The following is a 23130-nucleotide window of genomic DNA, read 5'->3' on the forward strand; positions in this document are numbered from 1 at the left end:
GAGATGGTGGTGAACAGCTGTTTTAAAGACCTGGAGGGTGGAGTGGGATTGAAGAGAGTGAGGGAGTTTGTTCCAGAGGCGGGAGAAAAGAGGAATGAAGGAGCGAAGGTGCCCTCAGACAGTGCTATGACTCACAGCCAGCCATTTGCTGCATAAGAAAGAAGAAGACACACCTTATGTAGTTTTGTTGCAAAATGCATTTCCTTTTCTTTAACATAGTTTCAAAAAAGTAAGTCTGCTTTTTAATTTGAAATTTAAACAAACATTTTGTGATTTTCTTTCATATGGCATAGACCGTAAGGCAAATCAGTCTAGAACAGTGTTTGTCTGTCTATGTATGTATGTATGTATGTCCTTCACAAAGGTACACCAATCAGAGCTGAGAATCTGGTCACATGACGGGGGTGATGTGATGTGATATGATTGTCTGTGATGTCATTACGGCATACGACGGCTGACACCACACTCCGCCATTTTGATTTATATGCCGTTCAGGCCGAACATATTGTCGAACCTGTCATAGATCACATTCGCCATGCTCTACCTATACGTTTTTCATTCAGTGTGAAACACAAACAAACCGATTGGTAAAATGACCTTCAAATATCGAAAGCATAGACGTTATTGATCTTCCAACGACACAGTACGTACAGGCCTTAGGCTTCAAGCCTTCATGCCTCACCTTCAGGCTGCTTCTGCCAAATTAGCCCAGGTTTCTTAATACAGTAGTATCGTTTTTGTAATAATAATAATAATAATGTTAATAATAATAATGATATAGTAAATATAATCGTAACACTGCAATCCCTTTGTCATGATTGCAAGGTTACTGGATTGAAGCGGTGTATGGTTGGTTCATTGTTGACTCGAAACATCTAGAATAAACCAGTGTCTCAATGCAAAATCATTTAACACTTCCATTATTTGCTAACTGGTATCTCCACCCAGGTCATACTATCCTCTTCAACTAAAGTATCAAACAAGCCCAGCTATGCCGCCGCTGTTAGACGTTCGGTCTTGTTTTTTGTTTTTTTTAAAGATTCATTCCATGAAATGGTTAATTTCACCTGCGCAAGTTTTTATCCATTTAACCTGATGTGTATAATTATTTATTTGCAAATCCTTGAGGATTGGTGGGGCCTAACTAAATAAATAAATAATTCCCTCGTGCTAAGTTAAAGTAAACAGAATATTTTTGTCTCGGGGTGTGTTACCATGATGTATGAACTTGCCATATGATTATTGGTTGTTTTTAACATTCCTAACTGTTCTAATTGCCATACCACTTCCACCTGTCTGTGGTTGACCTGGCCCGTGGCCAACGGATGGGCTGTTTAGTATGTGATCTGGTGCTCGATACTGAAGGGAACATGCTTCGTGCGGCGATCCCAGCTTGCCATTTGTACATTGTTGGGCTCTTTGACATTTGTTTATCTTTAAAAAGGATCTTCAGGAAGCGGTTGCCACAAAACATTGGGGAAGGAAAATGTCTCGTTTGATTCGGATTTTTTTTCCACTTTTGAAATCTTTGATTGACCCCAGGACCTGGTTGCTGTCACATGGACTGTATATGCAGGCGGTGTTGGAATTGATCTTGTGCTCTTCCAATTGCACCTGTTAAGTGTTGAAATAAAGGTAAAAATGGCTGATTGGTCTTTCAAAATTGAATACGTAGTTGAGGTTCAATATTAATACTATCGTTTTTTATTTAACACAGAGTCGAGGCTTAATTGTGGAGGAGCTAGAACATAGAATGGATCAGGATGTAACAGAACACAATGAACAGCCAAAAGAGAAGGAGATGGGTGGGGAACACACCATCAGCAACGTTTTGAGGGACAAAATACGGGAGATTTGGACAAATAAGGGATGTGGGGAGAATGCGCAGGGTAGACAAGATTGATATAGAAGCAAACTCTCAGGAAGAAAAAACTGGAGATGTTGTCTTGAGGATTAATGAAGGATGTTCTGAGATGATGAACAGCTGTCTTTAAGACCTGGAGGGAAGAATGTGGAGAATGTGGAAGTTGGTCCCACAGGTGGGAAAAAGGAAAAATGAATTAGTGGAGGTGAGCAGTGATCCTGGATTTTTGGAGTTTCACCAGAAGGGGATTGGTGATAGACCATGCATGCCCTGCAGGAACCTCGTAGGGGGGCAAAGCACAGGCAGAGCAGAAGGTGCAAGATGATAATGGAGAAGGTAGAAGACAGAGAGACCACCGACCTGTCTGCGATGGGAAAGTGATCGGCCCGTAGATTTGGCTTCCTCATGGCAGATTACAATGATCATGAAGGCCTTGTTTGCAATTCACCAAATTGTTGGTTAGATTTACCAAATCGAGACCCTTCAAATGAGGAAAAGTTAAGTGTGAGTCAAATAAAGGTGATAGCAAGTCGTATACCATATCCATAAGCCTTAAAATGGTGTACAGTACTTACAAAAACAAAACCTTGTTGTACACATGATATAAACCAAATATAAATGGTGCATGAAAGCATACTTCAAGTTTTTACTAAATACAATTGGAATTTTTAGGTTTCAGCATAACTGGCATGTTTCGTAATGCATCGCTCAGTCCGATTTTCCAACTCGCTTAAAACATTCTCCTGTTGCTGCAAAGTCATTTCATGAATTGCATTTGTGATCGTAGCCTCAATTTCATCCCAAGAATATGGTTTTGCTGAGTAAACACAGGTTTTACAAAGTAAGGAATATGATATGTAAAATTATGGTTTTACATAGCCATAATATGTAGTCTAATGGGGACAGATCAGGTGAACAAGGTAGCCAGCAATTGGTCCACGTCTACTGATCCACTTGTCTGGGACTTGTCCAAGAACCGTTGCACATTCGCAGCATCGTGGCTGGGAGATTAGTCTTGCTGGTACAAGGTGATTGTGAAAGATTTAATCGTCGTAGTTCGGGAACAAATAAATTATACAACATCGCAGAGTAACGTCCATCATTGACTGCTGCTTCTTCCATAAAAGGAAAGGAATTAATGATGTTACTCCCTGATAAAACACCAGGCATTGTTTATTGATTTTTTTTTTTTTTTAGTTAAGTCAAAATTGTGAATTTTGTTGATTTAACCACACTAGTGGTTAGGGTAAATTATAGAATAACCCAGGGAATTGTGAATTTAGAACAACAGCAATACAATAATAACACGAAAGAGCAATCAGAGGTTGCAGACCCCCCACCAAGATGTGTTTTTAGTGGGTTTTAAGGCTTTTGTGTTAAAACAAATATGGCAGCCGAACCATGTGAACCGACGACATCTTTTTTTTTTTAATGCCTCGGTTGACAAAGTCGTCGGAGGCATTATGTTTTCAGGTTGTCCGTCCGTCTGTGATAGGTTTTCGTTACCGCGATAACTTGAGAACGGCTGAAGGGATCTTAGTCAAACTTGGTGCAGGCATGTATAATGAGGTAAAGATGAACTGATTAGATTTTGGGGTAACGAGGTCAAAGGCCAAAGGTGAGAGGTCATGTTAGGTAAAAATCCTGTTACCACGATAACTTGTGAAACAGTGATGGGATTCTGACCATATTTGGTACACTTATGTAGAATCGTGTACAGATGAACTGATTAGATTTTTGGGTCAAGAGGTCAAATCGGCTCCTGACAAGAGGTCATGTCAGGTAAAAATGTGATGACTTGAGAACAGCTGTATGGATTTAAAGCAAACTTAGTGAAGTATTGTAATGATGTAATGTCGGCGGAGGCATATCGGTCTACGTCATGACGTCGAAGTGTTGTTCTAGTCTCCATCAATTTATCCCGAGATGACGCTCAACAAATTTCATCTTCATCGGATGAAGTGTTGTACTTGTTGAATTATGACGTGATAATGGAGGGACCTATGACATCATCATTAACATACGTTATTCCCCATTGTGAGTTATTTACAATGAGCCATGTCTTAATTTTTTCGATTCAGCGCTTTCGGAGATATAGAGGTACAAAGTTTTTCGGTTTTTCCAAGATGGCGCCCATACCATGTGACCTATTATGTCATTATCATAAAAAAATTAAAAGGTGGAGTAAATTTCCTGTCAATCGGACCAACGGTTGCAGAGAAAATCATATTTATTCTGTGCGGACAAACAGACAAACAAAAAGCAGACAAACGGACTCAAATTCCATCCTCTCTCCTCTGACGAGGGTAACTAGACCAGCACTTGGTGGAGCGCAAACCTCCTCCAGGCTAAACGGTTTATGATTTGTATCTGGATACGTACCTGAATCAAAATCGAATTGGCTTTTTATTGTCACCAAACCACTCATCCACAAGTTTTGTCATAATCCGTCCACAACGTTTTGAAACGTCATGCTTTATATATTTTTGCTCCCACCTCTCAATGGTGAAGATTCACTCTGAAGTTAAAAATAATTCTCCTATCCGGATTCGGACCTTCACCGAATTCGAATCGATTTGTCCTGGTCACACACCCAACCTGTCCACGAATTTTTGTACCAATCAGTCCACAACTTTTTGAAATATCCATCATAACAACATGCCTCACACCTTGCTCAGCTTGATGCGGTGGAAGCCATTGCCCTCAAAATCATTGGAATCTCCCACGATGAAGCCGGGTCTATTGCCTGATTCCACTACACTCCCCTCCCCCCGCCCCCTTGTTGGGGAGGAGGAGGTGTACACCCCCTGAATTCTCCCAACCTCCCCTCCTCCACAATAGCAGTCAATTATCACATAGTGTTGCCAATTTATTATTCCCCTGTGCTTGTGAAGCGGAAAGCAGGGTTTGGCATTCGGCTGTTTGTGTGTACATGTGGCGTACGTGTCTGCATTTTAAAAATTCATTTTCTCAGCAACCGTTGGTCCGATTGACACGAAATTTTACCATAGGAGTGCCTCCGCCTTTTATAAAAATTTAATTCATAATTATGACGTCATAGGTCACGTGGTACGGACGCCATCTTGGAAAAAATTTACACCTCTATCTCCCAAACCGCTCAATGGAAAAAATTGAAGCATGACTCGTTGTCAAGTACTCCCCTTGGGGAATAAGATGTGTTAATGATGAAGTCATTGGTGCCTTCAATATGACATCATAATTCGACAAGCACAACGCTTGATCTGATCAATATGAAAAAAAAAAAATCCTCTGCAACTGTTAGTCTGATGGACACTAAATGTTCACCGCAGGAGCGCCTCCCACTGCAGAATAGTTTAATGATAATTATGATGTAATAGGTCATGTGGTACAGGTGCCATCTTGGAAAAACTGAAAAACGTTGCACCTCTATATCTCCAAAACCGCTCCATGGTATAAATTGAAACGTGGTTTATTGTAAAGAACTCCATATGGGGAATAAGTGTTAACGATGACGTCATTGGTGCCATAATTATGACGTAATAATTCGCCAGGGACAACGCTTGGTCTGATCAGTTTTAAATTTATTGATTGTGATCTATGCAACAATTATATTGGAGAATATAAATTTATGATGTCATCGCTCACTTGGTCTGGCAGCCATATTGGATCAAAGAAAAAAAAAAAACGTTTCAAAAACAGGAGAGTTCGCTCGCACCAAGTTGACTGCGCAGGGTAAGTATTCTATAAATACCATCTAGTTTTTCCATGTTGCCATGTGGTACCCCTGTCAAACTAGCGAAATTTATCAGATGGCATGTCTCACATATCTGCAGGGAAAAAAACCTACCTCCAGTCTTCTTGGCATTCAGGAAGAAGATGATTGTGCTCATTGGTGAGCGTGGAGGGTGACCATTAGCCAATACTATCAATTTGGGGTAAGACCCTAATTGTCTCTATGTAAATGCGTATCGTATAGCCATCCGGTGGTATCCATCCGGTAATAGAAATCATCTTCTTGAAGAAAGTTTAAACAATTTGATAATATGCATTACGGTGATTTTGAAATTTGAGTGAGGATAATTTGAAATTTAAAAAATGTTTCTTTTCACTCATTTTAAGTGGAGGTTAAATCCAAAGCATCCACCACTTAGCTTCACAGAAAAGTGGAAGTGCTTTTTGCTCACGCCATACATAAGCAGCAGCAAGGATTAGCCGATTGCAAGATTATCTCAGGCAAATGATAGAATGAATATAGCAAAATAGACGAAGTACAACATGCTGTCTTTCGATTAAATCTGTGACGTGACGGGAAAAATGCCGAGTAGTCCATAAAATAAATGGAAAGCGTGCTGCACTGAACGAGAAATTGTGTGGTAACCAATGAGCATGCTCTTAAAAGTTGCATGCCTTGGGTACAAGTGCCTCACAAAACAAAACTCCTATGTATTGTAAATTTTTAACTTGTATTGTAGCGGCTACCGCTGGGTATACACAATCGCCTTGCACCTACCGAGGACGCGGAGCGATCACCATGCCGGGCTCACCCAGGACGCCCGGGCACGCCCAGCCTCGCCTTTCCAGGGCTCGTCCAGGACGCCCGGGCATGCCCGCTCTCGACTTGCCAGGCCTCGTCCAGGACGCCCGGGCATGTCCAGACTCGCCTTTCCAGGGTTCGCCCAGGACGCCCGGGCACGCCCAGCCTCGCCTTTCCAGGGCTCGTCCAGGACGCCCGGGCATGCCCGCTCTCGACTTGCCAGGCCTCGTCCAGGACGCCCGGGCATGTCCAGACTCGCCTTTCCAGGGTTCGCCCAGGACGCCCGGGCACGCCCAGCCTCGCCTTTCCAGGGCTCATCCAGGACGCCCGGGCATGCCCGCTCTCGACTTGCCAGGCCTCGTCCAGGACGCCCGGGCACGCCCGGTCTCGCCTTTCCCGGGCAAACGCTCTGGGATAATGTGTATATATATATTGCTGCCCGATAAACGGACTTTTCAGAGTACCCGAGTTGATTTGACACAATAAAGAAACTCGGACGAATTCCAGCTTTTTGTCGCGTCCATTCTTCCGATTTACGTTGGAGCACACACAGCTCCTACAGTATCTTGAAATTGACTATTTCCAGGGATAGGGTTAACTGGAACCATACCCTTACAGTACCTTGAGAAAGTATTCACACCCTTTGACTTATTCATATTTTGTTGTTACAGCCTGAATTTAAAATGGATTGAATTGACCCTTTTTGTCACTGATCTCCTCATAACACCCCATTAATGTCAAAGTGGATTCTTTTTTTCAGACATCTTTACAAATCAATTAAAAATGAAAAGCTGAAATGCGTTGCATCAATAAGTATTCAACCCCTTTGTTTACACTCCATGTTGAGCTCAGGTATATCCAATTTCCTTTGATCATCCTTGAGATGTCTCCGCAACATGATTGAAGTCCACCTGGAGCAAATCCAATTGATTGGACATGATTTAGAAAGAAACACACCTTTCTATATAAGGTCCCACAGTTGACGGTGCATGTCAGAGCAGAAACTCTACCATGAAGTCCAATGAACTGTCTGTAGAAGTCCGAGATAGAATTGTGAGGAGGCATAGATCTGGGGAAGGGTATAAAACGATTTCTAGAGTGTTGAATGTTCCCAAGAGCACAGTGAGCTCCATCATTAGGAAATTGAAAGAATATGGAACTAGCCAGAAACTTCCTAGAGCTGGCTGTCTGACCAAACTGAGCAACTGGGCAAGAAGGACCTTGGTCAGGGAAGGAACCGAGAACCCAATGACCACTCTGACAGAACTACAGAGTTCTTTGGCTGAGATGGAAGAACCTGCCAAAAGGACAACAGTCTCTGCAACCCTTAACAAATCTAGACTTTATGGGGGAGTGGCCAAATGGAAACCACTCCTGAGAAAAAGGCACATGGCAGCACACCTGGAGTTTGCAAAAAGGCACGTGAAAGACTCAGAGAGCATGAGGCAAAAGATTATCTGGTCTGTCGAGACGAAATTTGAACTCTTTAGCCTGAATGCAAAGCTCTACATATGGTGGAAACCGAGCACCGCTCATCACCCACCCTAACACCATCCCCATTGTGACGCATAGTGGTGGCAGCATCATGCTGTGGGGATGCTTTTCAGTGGCATGGACTGGGGGACTTGTAAGGATAGAGGGAACAATGCATGGAGCCAAATACAGGAAAATCCTTGAGGAGAACCTGCTTCAGAGTGAAAAATACCTGAGACTGTGGCAAAGACTTACATTCCAACAGGACAATGACCCCAAGCATACAGCCAAAGCAACATTGGAATGGCTTCAGAACAAGAACCTGAAAGTCCTTGAGTGGCCCAGCCAAAGCCCAGACTTGAATCACATTGAGAATTTGTGGAAAAAAAATAATTATTGAAGATTGCTGTTCACTGACGCTCTCCATCCAACTTAACAGAGCTTGAGCAAATCTGCAAGGAGGAACGGGAGAATCTCCCCAAATCCAGATGTGCAAAGCTGATACAAACATACCCAAGAAGACTCGAAGCTGTAATTGCTGCCAAAGGCCCTTCTACAAAGTATTGACTCGGGGCACTGAATACTTGTGTGAATTAGATATTTCTGTATTTCATTTTAAATTATTTAAATAAATAAAAATCCACTTTGACATTATGGGGTGTTTTGTGTAGGTCAGTGTCCTGACCAAAAAATCTCAATTTAATCCATTTTAAATTCAGGCTGTAACAACAAAATGTGAAAATGTCAAGGGGTGTGAATACTTTCTGAAGGCACTGTGACTCTAATCCTACGCCTAATTCTAACCCTAACCCTTTGATCTGTTTTGCTTATTGGTAAGTTATGAAATTATCTCGTTTTCTTTGATAATTCTTTGTTTCAACTTTGCAATCTGTATTCATAACATGCTTATTCTATTTTTTTCTGACTATTTTCACTGAAAATACTCGACCAGGGACAATAAAACCCATATCATTATAAAGGTAAAAGGATCAATGAAATCCCATTGAGTCATTATAAAGATAAATGGCTGAAATCAGTTGAAAGCATCATTATAAAGGATCATTCAAAATCCCATGAAAATGACTACAATCGTTTTGCAGGTCACTGATAGTAAAATTATGATTATTTAACACTTTTCCAACAGGCCCTTTTATTGTGTGATTTATTGATATATTCGTTTATATCATGTGTTACAGTTGGAAGTGAAATTGAAAAGACAAAAAACCATTCAACAAATTTTCCACTCCAGGTCAGGTAAGGGTGCATGCGCTGCAGCAACGCGTGCCGCATCCACTTTCCACCGGTACTCCAGGGGTCTCCGTCTGGCTATCCCCCAGGAAGATTTCATATTGCCCATCTCCGTGAGATGCCGATCAAGCTGCTGCAATCACGAAGCACGTGGTCAGCCTGTTGGCCTCCTCCACCGACAAGGTTCCCTCACTGAGAGAATCTGGTAAGCATAATCAGCATCAGGAAAAGGAGCCACATGTCCATATAGTCACAGCTGATGCTCATGGACTACACAGGTAACAAATCTCATCGAAGTCTCTCTTAGCAAACACTCGTGAGACACAAAGTCCAATTAGCAATAGCCAAGGATTCTCCGAAGAGACCTGGTACCGAAGGAGTTAAGTCTTTGGACTGACCTAGCATCTGGGACTTTCACATTCATAGAGCAAGACTGGAAGCACCAAGGACTAAAAGACTCGGACTTTCCATCTCCTGCATAGGTACCGACAGCAGCACACCACATGGTCCAGTGAATCCATGACTCCCCAGGCACTACCCAGACGTCTATTGACCTCTCGCTTACAACATGTGAAGACACGAATATCACTGCCAAGGTACGTGAATCTCTCTTTGACCTCAACATCCTTGCCACAGGCAGGTACAGACAAGATAGCAGCATCCAATATGTCACTGAAAGCCTAGATCTTAGTCTTGACTCAGGAGACCCATAATCCCTGTGGCTCTGACTCCTCATTCAGTGCCTTGAGGGCCCCCATAAAGATGTCCAGAGTCTCCTCAAAGATTAACATCTGCAAAATCAAGATCAGAGATCTTGCCATTCCCAAACGATGCACCACAGCTTGATCTCACTGACATCCTCCCCAGAATCCAGTCCATTCAAGCGTGGAAAAGTGTGGGGGGTAGTACACACCCCCGACGAACTCCAGTATAAACTGGAAACTTGAGAGTTCATAGAACACGATACCTCAAGTGTATAACTTCAATTTTAATAAAATAATGATTTTACAGATTGTTTAAAAAAAATTGTGGAAGTTTACCACTACTTAAGCAGGCTTATACACCACCCTTATACACTAATAAGATGACGTTGAGACGCAGTCTAGGAGATGGAGGCTTTATTGATCACCATATAATACACCGTCAATCAGCATCGTACATAGCCATATCGGCGCCTCTTCTTCACCCCGTTACTGCACCTCACATGCTCCGCCATGTCATGCTATATATTGAGGAAGTATTGTGAAGATGATTTGTGTTCTACAGTGTTCAAGTATATAATTCAATCTAAATAAAGGTTTAAAGATGTATAAATAAATTTATTCCATGTTTTACCACCATTTTCCCTAGTATCTATTACATCATCCCATCTGACATGCCACATTCGTTCTTCATGCCTGTCGTTTTTGTCCTTTATAACGTCCTTAAAACAGCATGTTTCCTGTTTGGAATGATTTTCAGTTTTGTTTCACAGTCAGTCAGGCAGACAGAGTAAAAGTATTATCTCACTCCTCGCCACACATACGCGATCGGGACTAATTCAGAGCCAAAGTACGATAAAATGGCAGAATGGTCTTCCTTTTCCGATTTGTGTTCAAAATGTAACACTTGATTTACATAAGTTGTGCTGATGATCATGAACTGTTAAGACGGACGGGCATGAACCAGTTTCCTAACCCTGCTTTTCGCTTCGCTTGGGCGGGGTAATAATTCGGAGATGGAACTGCTATTATTCAATTTATTATTCCGTGCATGTTTTCCAGGATGGCCATAATTCAAGTTGTCGAATTCCAGGAAGAGTGAAGCTCAAGCATGCGGAAATAGCCCCGAACAGGGTCTTTTTCAAAGATGGTACAATTTCTAGCAGCAGAATGAAGTCAACAGCAATATAAACCAATGGGAATGCAACTTGGGAAGCTTCCCAACTTACAGCTTTGCTCCTAGTTGCTGATTGTGCCAATTTCTCGGGGCAATTGAAGTAGGTTTCTCCAAAACAAAAGGTCAAGATTGAGGTTAATCCTGGGTCATGCCTCTCAAAGCTCGCTTTGTTTGAAAAGCCTCTTTGGTCTTAAGACAAGACAAGGTTAATACCTCACAGTACTCTCATTAGTATAGTTCAGGAATGAGATAAACAGCTCTGATGGCACCCCAAGAAGACTGGAGATCCTCCAGAGGGCATCCCGATTCATCGATTCGATTGCTTTGCGGAGATTAACCTCGGCTTTAAGCAGTCCCTGCTGAAACTTTCGTCTGCGACCGGTGAGGAACTGAAGAGCAAGGATATGGTCAATCGTTGACATCTTTAGTGTAAAGCTAGACTGCTCTGGAGGCTAATGCTCAAGCAGATGGTGGTAAACCCCATCAATAATTGTACAAGCGAAGACCTTACCCGTCACTAAGTAGCATCACCCCTCAGTAGTTGTTGCAGTCCTGGCTAACACCCTTCCCATTCCAGAGAGAGACAAGGCTCCTCTTCTCGTCAATTGGGATTTCCAGTCCTCCAAATAGAACAGCATTTCCACCAGCCTTCAGATACTCAGCATGGATGCCACAAATCTCAGAAGGTTTGCTCTCTTTCAACTAGTTCACCGCAGCCTGTGTTTCCACCAATGAAGGCGATTCACAGTTAATTGGAAGGTCAGCAGTAGGGATAGTAACACCCATAACATCCAACTTAACAGCTGGTGGGTCAGCCTGGTAAAGCCGCTCAAAGTAACCAGTCGACCGATTCCTCTGTAAGCAGGATGTGAATCACATGACCACAGGTGATGCTTTAGCCTTTCACAGATTCCTCGCACATGGCCCTCCTTGTTCACTCTCAGCGAACGTAAAGTTTTACAGCACAGCTCCCTGAACAGTTCAGTTCTGCAATCAAGCCTGGCCCTGTGACTCTGGTCAATGATATCCAGTGTCCCTTGGGAGACAAAGTTCTTCTTCGCCTGACGGTGGGTTCCGACACACTCATCGGCAACATCGAGGATGTTAGTCTTCTTGAAGGCACTCCACAACTCTTCCTTCAGGATCCCCTGAAACACCCAGGTCCCCAAAACCCCACTCAACCTGTTCGAAAACTCCTCAGCTCTCATCCCTGAGTTTGCCAACATCCAACTTGTGCTGGGATGGTACCATTCTCTTGGATTTGGGCTGTATCAACAAGCCTGTGATCCGTATTGAGGAACTTAGCACTTCTGCCTGAACTACCATCTTCGAAACACTGCTTCAGCTTCCGATTGGCCATCTCATCTTTCTTGTAACAAGCTTCATTGAAGGAGTTGTGACTACATTGCTGGAGTAATTTTTATTTATTTAAATACCTCAGAACTGCCCGACGTGTTGTAATATCTGTGCCATGATCAGTATAGATGGCAGCTTAGATTTGTGTAAAAAAAAAAATAAAAATAAAAATGGGATGAACTGAAGCCAAAATACCTGATTATACTATTCGTTTGTCGTACCTGTGCAAATACAGATGCTAGTTTTAAGATTACGAGGTTAAAAGGGCTGTTTGTCGGAGGGTCTAGGAATTAAAAAGGAATAGTTCTGTTTGTTTATGGAGCTACCATTGAAAGGTTTAATAAAAGCATACCTTTCCATGACCCAACTACCTGATGTAATATGATCTCCTGAAATAAGACACTTCTACTCCATTTTTCTTGAGTGTGTGTGTGTGTGTGTATATATATATATATATATTGTTACGGATACGGGGGACAGCTCTCCCGTTAGCAAGGGGTGATTAGCCCCTTGTCCTGTTAAGCTGGCCGTCTCCCCGGTCCTTGCACTTGTAACGCTATCCCGCGGGATGGAACGGATCAGGGTTATGGGCCCAGGGTCTATCCCGAATACCTTTATCCGTCCCTCCGCAGACTAGGGAGACAAGTACCGCTCGAACTCCGGTTTGGATGGTCTAGTTAGTTGCCGAGCGGTTTTTAGCAACCCGAAGTTCGAGTCGTTAGCCTTCACTAAACCCGATCCTGAACGTTGGCCGAATCGCGCCACGTACACTCAATATGGAAACCTCTAAAGCGACTGAAAGAGCATGAAGAAGTAAAGACAAAGTAGGGAATAACAAGATTTATTACTATTTATACACACTAAGCAGAAAGGAAAAGAAAGATGATTTATAAGGCAATTGAAGGAGCAGGAGACATAGGGCAATGATTAGCTTATATATATGGCAGTCTTAATTAATACCCCAAGACAACATGAAAGACGGACAAACGGGCACACTTACACGGGGAAAATGATGGCAGGAATCACTGGAGGGAGGAGAAGGTCCAAGCCGATGGCAGGGCAGGAAGGTCCGGGCAATTCCACACCATCGAGGTCCACGTTCCGTGCTCGAAGCGAACAGCAGCTGGCAGTTCCGCGTCTCCACAGCCGGCAATAGGGCCTAGAGGGTCTCGACGTATTGCTCAGTATCAGCACCCCCTCACGTCTCGTTCTCTCTTGGCTGCTTTAGCTGGATCGCGCATCTGTCGCACCTCTCTCTCAATCTTCTTCGGACCTCAATCTTCTCCAAAAAGCTCATCTCCGTGGGGAGCGTCGCGCTGCGGGTTATATAGGCCCCGCCCTTCAACCTTTGCGAACCTCCCCCAAGTGTTCTCTCTCCGCCCTCTCAAGCCAAACCCCTCGGTCTGGGTTGGATGAGCGGGGCCGACTTACTCCTCCCCTCTATGACGAGGTGGAGACCCGCCTTTCTTCCTCGTCGTTACCTCGTGCGTAATGGAGTCAAATGCAGCAAAGTGGACGGGAGATGAAAATGCAGCAAAGTGCCTAAAGAATCAATTGCAGCAAAGTGGCAAACCTGGCACTTGGAAGCTGCCATGGGGCGTCGGAGGGGCCTACTCATTTAATTCGGTGCAATGAAGAGTCAAACTATTGGGAAACACATCCTTAGCCTACAGAGAATAAGGGACTAACTATTTAAAAGGATATATGGTGTCCTGTGTGTAGGTTTATGGAATTAACTAAGAGGACGAGCTTCGACCTTTCTTTACATTACGGAGGGTGACAGTTACACACAACAAAACCATAATTCTCACATTCGTTACACTTTCTCAAATTCGTTACACTTCTCAAATTCGTTGCACTTCTCAAATTCGTTACAATATATATAAAGATTAAAGGTTGATCACATTCCAATTGTCATGAGATTTGATCACAAGCCTGAATTGGGTCTGGGAAGCCTTGGAACCATAATTGTTGTGGTTTTCAACAATCCTGCGACGGGAAGATTCGCTGGAATCGAAATGCATGGACAAGACATGAATCGCTTGCGACCATGATCGGTGACGCTTCTCGAATCAAAGTTATGGAAAGACCCCATTAATTGATTCAGTTGACCCCTTTACCATTGAATTACCTGTATGAGTTTAACAAAAAGCCATTTTTGAGTGACTTGTGGATAAACCGTTCAGTTTCTGCAGTTTGTCCTTGTGCTGCTGGTTTTACGAAGTGATCAACACTGGGCCGGTTTTAGTCTGAATTATCCCAAAGAAAAACCTTTGAAAAATTTGGTTTCATCATGAAAAACTTTTTAGCATTTTCTAAAGAAATAATGAAAGGTCCTTCAGGGGCACCACCACATTCACTAATGAGGGTGTAATCTGGGATTTGATTGCAAATGGAGTCTGCTTTATGCATCATTGCTGATGTAGGGTTGTGACTGATGCAGTGCCCCTTTTCACAAAGGCTCTAATCGTGCACCGCTCCTTTCCGATGCCATCTCCAGGCGCTGCATGACGTCATTGCCGGGCACCGTAGGGGCGAAGGGGCCCGGCAATGACGCGCGTTGAAAGGGAGTACTCAGTTTTCACTCCAGTTTCTTTCTTTCTTGTTTGTCCGGGCGATATCTCGGCCATCTTTTGAGCTAGGAAGCTGAAATTTTGGCACAATAGTGAGCAAGTCCTTTGTCAAAAACGGTATTTTTTGTTTTTTGATTAACCAATTAATTGATTAGTTAGTTAATTATACGATTAATTACTTCGTTGATTAATTTTTTTTAAGTTGTATTCGGATGAAACGGTGGTGGTTTCGGTATTCCATTAGCCAATTGATTAATTATTTAATTATTTAAAGATTATATTTATTTATTTTCATTATTAATCATTTATTTATTTTCTTTCTCATCTGGGAAATATCTCAGGCACCTTTTGAGCTCGGAAGCTGATATTTGGCACGACAGTGACTCGGTGATGTGGCTATAAAGGATGTTTTTGATTTATTGATTTATCAATTAATTATTGATTGATTATTAATTTTTTCCGATTAAAGACTTATTTAATTAATTTTCAAAAAGTTACAGCTTCGGATGAAGCACTGGTGGTTTCGGTATGCTATTCGTATCAGCCAATTGATTAAGAAAATATTTTATGATTATTATTTATTGATTTGAATTATGCAATTAATCAATTATTGTACACCTCTATGCAACTTGTTTTGAATTGCCTTCAATACCAGTGCCGCATGGTCGACTCGTTGAAAGATATTGCTGTGTTTTCAGTAGCCAACCAAATTGTAGTTGTTGGGACAGCCAGGTTAGGTTAACATTCCTTCCAAAGGAGGTTCTGTCCATTGATGCATCTTCCCTCATGGATGACCTCACATGGTGGGATGAATTTGGGTTGTTAACATCGTAGGAGTGGTTGTAGTAATCACTAAACCACCATAAATTGGCTCTCATGCGCCCTCTACAGTTAGTGTACAAACTTTACATTAAAACAAGACGCTTGTTTCACCCTTTGGCCGTCATTAGCACATATGGTCATTCGTAGCAAAGCATTTGGGCCGAAGATGGAGTGAGGCTGACTACAACACCGAACGATGAAGAAAATTGAAGAAGGTTAATTTCATCTTTTAATTAACTAAATAAAGGGGAGAATGCAGCATGTGATATTTGAGGGATGTTGGCGAATCTTAATGATTTTAGAACTCATTCCCTGACTTCACTAAACTGGTCTTTTTTTTTCTTCAATATTTGAAGATATATATATATATGTCCTTCTGTCCATCCGTTAAAAATGAAGAAGAACCCTTCTAACCCACCGTTTTTTATTCTAAAGGGTAATTGTAAAGGATGATTTAAAAGTGTAATTCTAAGAGGTGATCCTAAACTGTAATCGTAATGGGTAATTCTAAAGGATAATTCTTTTAGGGTAATTATCGAGTGTAAATCTAAAGGGTAATTCCAGAGTGTAATTCTCGTGTTGCAAGTGTTTCATCTGCGAAGCCAATTTTCCCTGCATCAAAATCTTGCAAATCCCATCTACCGTATTTAAGGGTCATGGATGAGTTTGTAATGTATTACATGAATCAACAACAATGTACCATAATCTGGAAGCAGCCTCTTTACAAGGGCTATTATGTTGGGTTGTTTGCCATTTGCCTTCCCAGAAGTCAGTCAAGGTAGGAATTTGGAACTACAGTAACCTTTCGTGGAGAGTTATCAGTAACCTGAACACTGGGATCTTGAACGGTCACCACCGAGAAATGATAGCAAACAGGTCCTCTGGCAGGTCCATCAACGTGTGCTCCGTCCAACGTATGGATGGACGGTGCATGCAAAACATCAGGATGAGATTCAAACCCAGGCTAGACAGCTCCTACCTGAATCCCAGGATAGAAGGTGAGTGCACCTACCTCGAGGCTACTCTGCCACCTCACTTCCTCCATCAATAAAAATAAAAAAAATCTAAAACGAGTCCAAACAGTAAGATTTTAATATTATCACAACATAAGTACCATCATTGCATTTTAACCTTAATAAAGTTACCAATTTCACGGATGCATCTTTTATCAATTACAGGACTACATTAGCTATTGATAAGATCTCATACACAAACCAAACACTGGTCCATGACCGACGTTATTTCTCCAGTTTTCTCATTATTCTCAGGTAATGTGTAAATACATAAAAATATATCAATTTAAGACTAAAATACAAGAGAACCAGAGAATTCATAGAACACCTTACGCCACACATTCTTGAGAAAAAAAACTTAACGGCTATGGGGAGGGTCTGCAAGTGGCAAATTTGATTGGTGGAGATGGTGTAAAATCCTGTAAATTTTTGTCTGAGTACTGCTAAACAAATTTTTTTTTTTAATTTCAAGAACAATTTTTGTCTACAGTGTTCAAGTTTGTAATCCAATTTAAACAAGAAAGAGCAATCAGATTGTAGACCCTCGCCAGGACGTGTTTTAGTGTTTTTTAAAGGCTTTTGTGTTGAAACAAATATGGCGGCTGAACCACGTGACCGATCACGTCATCATTGTTATTATTTTCTCTACCAATTTATCCTCAGATGACGCTCAATAAATTTCATCTTGATCGGATGAAGTTTTGTACTTGTCGAATTATGACGTCATAATGGAGGCACCAATGACATCATTAACATATTTTATTCGCCATGGAGAGTTCTTTACAATGAGCCATGCCTAAATTTTTTCTATTCAGCACTTTCGGAGATATAGAGGTGCAAGGTTTTTCCGTTTATCCAAGATGGCGGCCGAATCACGTGACCGATGACGTCATCATTATTTTTTTCCCCCCACCAGTTTATGCCGACATGGCGTTCAAGAAATTGCATCTTGATCGGATGAAGTTTTGTACTCGTCAAATTATGACGTCATAATGGAGGCACCAATGACATCATCTTTAACATATTTTATTCCCCATGGAGAGTTCTTTACAATGAGCCATGCCTCAATTTTTCTATGCAACGCTTTTGGATACAGAGGTGCAAAGGTTTTCGGTTTTCCAATATGGCACCCGTACCACGAGTAATATGACGTGCCACAATACGACGTCATAATTATACCGTACCACAATATGACGTCATAATTATCATTAAAAAATTATACAGGTGGAGTTGCACCTATGGTGAAAATTTCCTGTCAATCGGATCAACGGTTGCAGAGAAAATCATATTTATTCTGCATGTACAAACAGACAAAGACTCAAATGCGATACCCTCTCCCCTGGCAAGGGTAATAACAAAGATTTTAAAAGTTGTAGAATTTTTTTATTTTGTATACAAGATTGAGGCTCGTGAAAGAGCCAACATTAAAAAAAAAAAAACGGACACATAAAACATCCAATAAAGGGAGCGGTAGACAAGATGGGGAGAGAGAGGGAAGCACACAAGTACAACAGCAGAGAACAGGGACATCGGGAGATCTGTGGGGGGGAGAGGGCTTGGGGGGGAGGATGCGTGGGAAGGTTGAGGTAAAAAAGACATGGACATTAAGTCAGAATTTCAAAAAAGTGGATCTGGGGTGAATTAACGGGGGTAGAAAAGATCAAGGTTTTGGATGGGGGAAGATAAGACATGGTGGTGAACAGCTTTCATACACCTGGAGGGAGGAGTGGGATTGAAGAGAGTGAGGGAGTTTGTTCCAGAGGCGGGAGAAAAGAGGAATGAAAGAGTGAAAGTTACCAGAGAGAGCTGGGGGAGCAAGGCCGGAGAGGAGTCGGTAGAAGACAGAAAGACCACCTTATTTTTTTTAAGGAAGTGTACCGCCGATGCAGCATCTGTTGCGCCACATTATTTAACATGGTACATTAGTTATTCATACCTGTAGTTTGTATCATTTATGACGACCTTAAATTTTTTTTTTTTGGAATTACCTCTGTCATTAAAGGTGGATGGAAGTTATGTTTTCACCCCTGTCTGTGTGTTTGTCTGTCTGTCCATTTGTGAACAAAATATCTCAAAAGGTTGTGGATGGATTCGGACGAAATTTGGCAGAGAGGTAGCGTGTGTGACAAGTACGAAATGATTATATTTTGGTGAAGATCCGGATTCGGATACTAGAATTTTAAAAGTGATTCTTCACCATTGGGAGATGGGGCCAAAAACGATACATAGCAGGATATCTCAAAAAGTTGTGGACGGATTTGGACGAAACTTGGTGGACAGGTTGGGTGTCTGAAAAGGACAAATCGATTCTATTTTGGTGAAGATCTGAATATGGATTCGGATATGAGAATTATTTAATTTTTTAAAAGTGATTCTTCACCATTGAGTGATCTGGCCAACCAGGTGGAGGTATGCTCTCTCCTGAGTGCCGTTCTCGTTCAAATTTTTTCACTGCCAGGCAGACAGACAAAACTTATCTCACTATTCTCTGCGCACATGAGATCAGGACAAATAAGGAGCCAAATTACTGCTAAACTGCAGGTGATCTTTCCGATTCCTGTCCATTCAATGAGAAGTTGCTCGTCGATCATAAACTGACGTCTGTAGACAGACAGACAGACAAAGTGAAGTAGTTGGTTAACCCTGCTTTTTGCTTGGCGCGTGTGCGGGGTAATAAAGTTATTGCATGCACTTCTGATGATAAATAAAAAAAGTTAATGTTTAAATCCATTGTAAAGCAAATCAAGTACATACATCAATTCCTGCGTAAAGGGAAAAGCGGGATTCCACATGCATTATCCAAGTAAATGCAGGTGCATCAGGATGCTCAATCAGTTCGACACATTAACATTGAATATCCATGTTATTTATTTATTATTGTCTACTTCCTGCCCCTTCCTCCCCGAATTCTCTGTACAAACCCCAAGTATCCTGTGACCTTTTATTTCCATTTCCTCCCTTCTTCCCCTTCTCCTATCGCAATATGGCCTCCGTCACCTCCCTCGGACATGATGTAACCAGCCAATGGGCTTCAGTTTTTGCGGAAATTAGACAAATGGAGGGAAAGGTTCAAGAATCCGTTTCGGGCAACACCGGAATGACGTCTTGTTTGCTTGTGAATTATCCACGCCCAAGTCGGGAATCGGCTGTGGTTTTCTCTTCCCTCATTGGAATATTTCGCAGGGGGCAATTTGGAGGTTGCCAGCGCGACATTAAACAGGTTTTGAAGTTTTATCTGCGCCACCTGTTTTCAAAAAGGAAATTCGCTGTTTGATCATCTCGGCATACTTCTTGTACCTGCAGAGACGAAACAGAAAGTTTAGGAGGAGAATTACAGAAACAACAACAACAACAACAACAAACAGAATGGAGAAGAAAACATCAAATGTACCTGGTGGCTATTTTATTCGCCTCTCTTTGTTCTTCCTCTGCCAGTTTCTCCAAGATGGTTTTCAACATGTGAAGCTCAAAGTTGATGTATTGTGCCACCTGGATGACAGGTGACACTATGTTGGCATTTGCATGGACAATAAATGACAGTTAAATCTTCTTCACGGTTCTGGTATTTCCTTCATGATACACCTTTGTTTAATATCTCATACCTGTGACACCTTAACCCAATATTGTTTACACAGGTATATTATTAACCTCGAGCAACATGGCGCAGACTTACCTTTCACCTGGCTAGTCGGGTTAGATTGCTGAGCCATCTATAAATGGTTGAATTGGTGTTTCGCAGGCCAGGTGTTGCATTACCTGGATGGACATCAATTTGGGTGTCTCGTCTACTAGTAGTTGGTGGATGTTAACGATCCCAAGTTGCTTTTCGCAGAGTAGGTGAGTTGTCGTCAGCATCCTGAACAAATGACAAATTCGTGCCCTGACCAACTTCGGGCCTAGCCAGATGGTTCATGAAACAGGTGGGCGTTGTTTTTGGAAATATGGTTGAGGCTCATATAAGAGCTGAACAAGATCCTGATCCCACCAAGAAGGTGAGAATAATTGGGGGGCATAGTCGCAGTAATAGTCCTAATAGGTCTTAGAGGATAGCCGAGAGATGTAGACCTATTAGTAGGAGACCAGCCTGTAGGTCCCGTGACCAAATTCTGGGAACAAAGGTTTGAAAGTGTTTTTGTTCCCTGATGAATACCGAACAATTTTGACTTGGGCTGCCCCCCTTGAAAATGTCAGGCATTTCCGGGAAGGGTCAACAAAGGTCAAACAGGGGTCAAAATTCAAATATATTCCAATCGTGTCGATATGCATATCAAATTACTCGTCTAGTCATGAGGATCCCAAAAATGTATAGTTTGTTATACCTCCGACCTTACATGAGGGCGCTATGGTCAAAAACGTCGAAAGGTCAACGCACTTTTGACTGGCGGTCAAATTCACCAACACAGTTAACATTGTCCGATTCTAATGATTTTAGTGTCTAATAATATGTTTTCTGACATGGCAAATTCAAATAAGCAACTTTTAAAAGTAAAGGTGGTTGCCATAACCTTGAAATTTCAAAATGGCTGCTAAATGGTTAACATAAATTAGCCAAAAACAACAATTTTTTTCCCAAACCCATGGATAAGAAATTATTAAATGTTTGTCACCGAAACGTCACGAACAATTGAAACACTCCATTTTTAAAACAAAATAATGATTTTTTATTATGTGTATCATTTTTCTTTAGAGCACATGTTAATAATAATAATAATTCATTTATTTTGTATAGCGCTTTTCATGAAGCCCAAAGGCGCTTTGACAGAGTGCAAAACATAATGCATAACAAAACATGAAAACAACAATTGCAAAAAGACAAGAATCAATAGGGAAATATTTAAAGCAAAAGGAGGGAGAAGGAGAAGTGATAGTCAGGGGTTAAATGCTGTGGGTTGAATGTTGAATGCAGTGCTGAACAGGTGGGTCTTGAGTGATGTTTTGAATGTGGTGAGGAGGAGTCTCTGATGGTGTGAGGTAGTGAGTTCCAGAGGGTGGGAGCAGCGATGGAGAAGGCCCTGTCCCCCCAGGATCTGAATTTGGTCTGGATGGGGGGGGGGGGGGTCAGGAGGTTGGTACCAGCAGAGCGGAGATTGCGGGTGGGAGTGTGTCTGGAGAGGAGGTCAGCCAGGTAGGATGGGGCCAGGTTATGGAGGGCTTTGTAGGTCAAGGAGGATTTTGTACTGGATTCTCTGGGAGATGGGGAGCCAGTGAAGCTTGTAAAGGACAGGGATGATGTGGTCACGGGTCCGGGAATGGGTGAGTAGACGGGCAGCGGAGTTCTGAATGTATTGGAGTTTATTGGTGATTGTTGAGGGTGAACCATAGAGGAGGCTATTGCAGTAGTCCAGACGGGAGGTGATGAAGGCGTGGATGAGGGTTTCTGCAGCCGTGGAGGAGAGGGATGAGCGGAGACGGGCGATGTTTTTCAGGTGAAAGAAGGCTGTCTTTGTGATCTGTTTAGTGTATTTGTCGAAGGAGAGGGTTTGGTCAAAGATGACGCCAAGATTCCGGATGAGAGGGGAGGTGGATACTGGGATACCGTCGATGTTGAGGGCAAAGTTATGGGTGGATTTTGTGAGCGTTTTTGGGCCAATGATGATTATTTCAGATTTATCACAGTTAAGTTTGAGGAAGTTGATTTGAAGCCAGGATTTTATTTCAGAGATGCAGTTTGTCAGGATAGAGTGGGTGTCGGTGGAGACAGACTTGGTGGAGATGAAAAGCTGGATGTCATCGGCGAAGCAGTGGAATTGGAGACCATGACGGCGGATCAAGTGACCGAGGGGGGACAGGTAAAGGATGAAGAGGAGGGGGCCAAGAACTGAACCTTGGGGGACACCTTGGGGGAGGGGAGCAGTGGGGGATTTGCAGTTATTGATAGAGATGAACTGGCGTCTGTCAGAGAGGTATGATTTAATCCAAGAGAGGGCAGTGCCGGTGACGTTAAAGGTGGATTCAAATCTCGGGTGAGGAGGATGGTGTGATCGATGGTGTCAAAGGCAGCGCTGAGCTCGAGGAGGACGAGAATGTTGAGGTTGCCAGCGTCAGAGGAGAGGAGAAGGTTGTTGGTGATTTTGAGGAGAGCAGTTTCAGTACTGTGGTTGGAGCGGAATCCGGATTGGAATGTTTCATACAGGTTATTGTCAGAGAGGTGATGTTTGAGTTGAGTGGCTACAGCGCGTTCCAAAACTTTCGACAGAAAGGGTAGGTTAGAGATGGGTCTGAAGTTGTTTAGGGTGTCAGGGTTTAGACCAGGTTTTTTTAGAATGGGGGTAACAGCAGCAATTTTGAGGGATGGTGGGACGATGCCTGTAGACAGGGAGGAGTTTATTGTTGCAATGATGTGGAGAGAGAGCAGGAAGGGAGGCCTTGACAAAGCTGGAGGGGATG

The 23130-nt window shown here is 42.4% G+C and overlaps 1 protein-coding gene and 1 long non-coding RNA gene across 5 annotated transcripts in view; one reads left to right on the forward strand and one right to left on the reverse strand.

Annotated features, from left to right (window-relative positions):
- The window catches only part of LOC144893342 (uncharacterized), an 80398-nt gene extending 67650 nt beyond the window's left edge, over positions 1-12748 (forward strand). Inside the window, exons 10-11 of one of the 3 annotated variants that reach the window (XR_013624411.1) lie at positions 5680-5781; positions 6319-6479. This is a non-coding gene — a long non-coding RNA (uncharacterized LOC144893342). Of the gene's footprint in view, positions 1-5679; positions 6480-10864 lie in introns of those variants that run through there. The other 2 variants (XR_013624412.1, XR_013624410.1) reach the window with 2 other exon arrangements.
- A 4056-nt stretch (positions 12749-16804) lies between these two features.
- Positions 16805-23130, reverse strand: part of LOC137432975 (ras association domain-containing protein 2) — a 38263-nt gene continuing 31937 nt past the window's right edge. For both annotated transcript variants that reach the window (XM_068125333.2, XM_068125332.2), the window contains 2 exons: positions 20135-20232; positions 16805-20040 (listed from right to left, as the gene is read on the reverse strand). In XM_068125333.2, coding sequence (XP_067981434.2) covers positions 19956-20040; positions 20135-20232 — 183 coding nt within the window. In that variant the 3' untranslated portion in view covers positions 16805-19955. The remainder of the gene's footprint in view (positions 20041-20134; positions 20233-23130) is intronic.

Source organism: Myxine glutinosa, chromosome 8 (genome assembly GCF_964187855.1).
Source record: "Myxine glutinosa chromosome 8, kmMyxGlut1.1, whole genome shotgun sequence".
In the NCBI taxonomy this organism is placed as follows: domain Eukaryota; kingdom Metazoa; phylum Chordata; class Myxini; order Myxiniformes; family Myxinidae; genus Myxine; species Myxine glutinosa.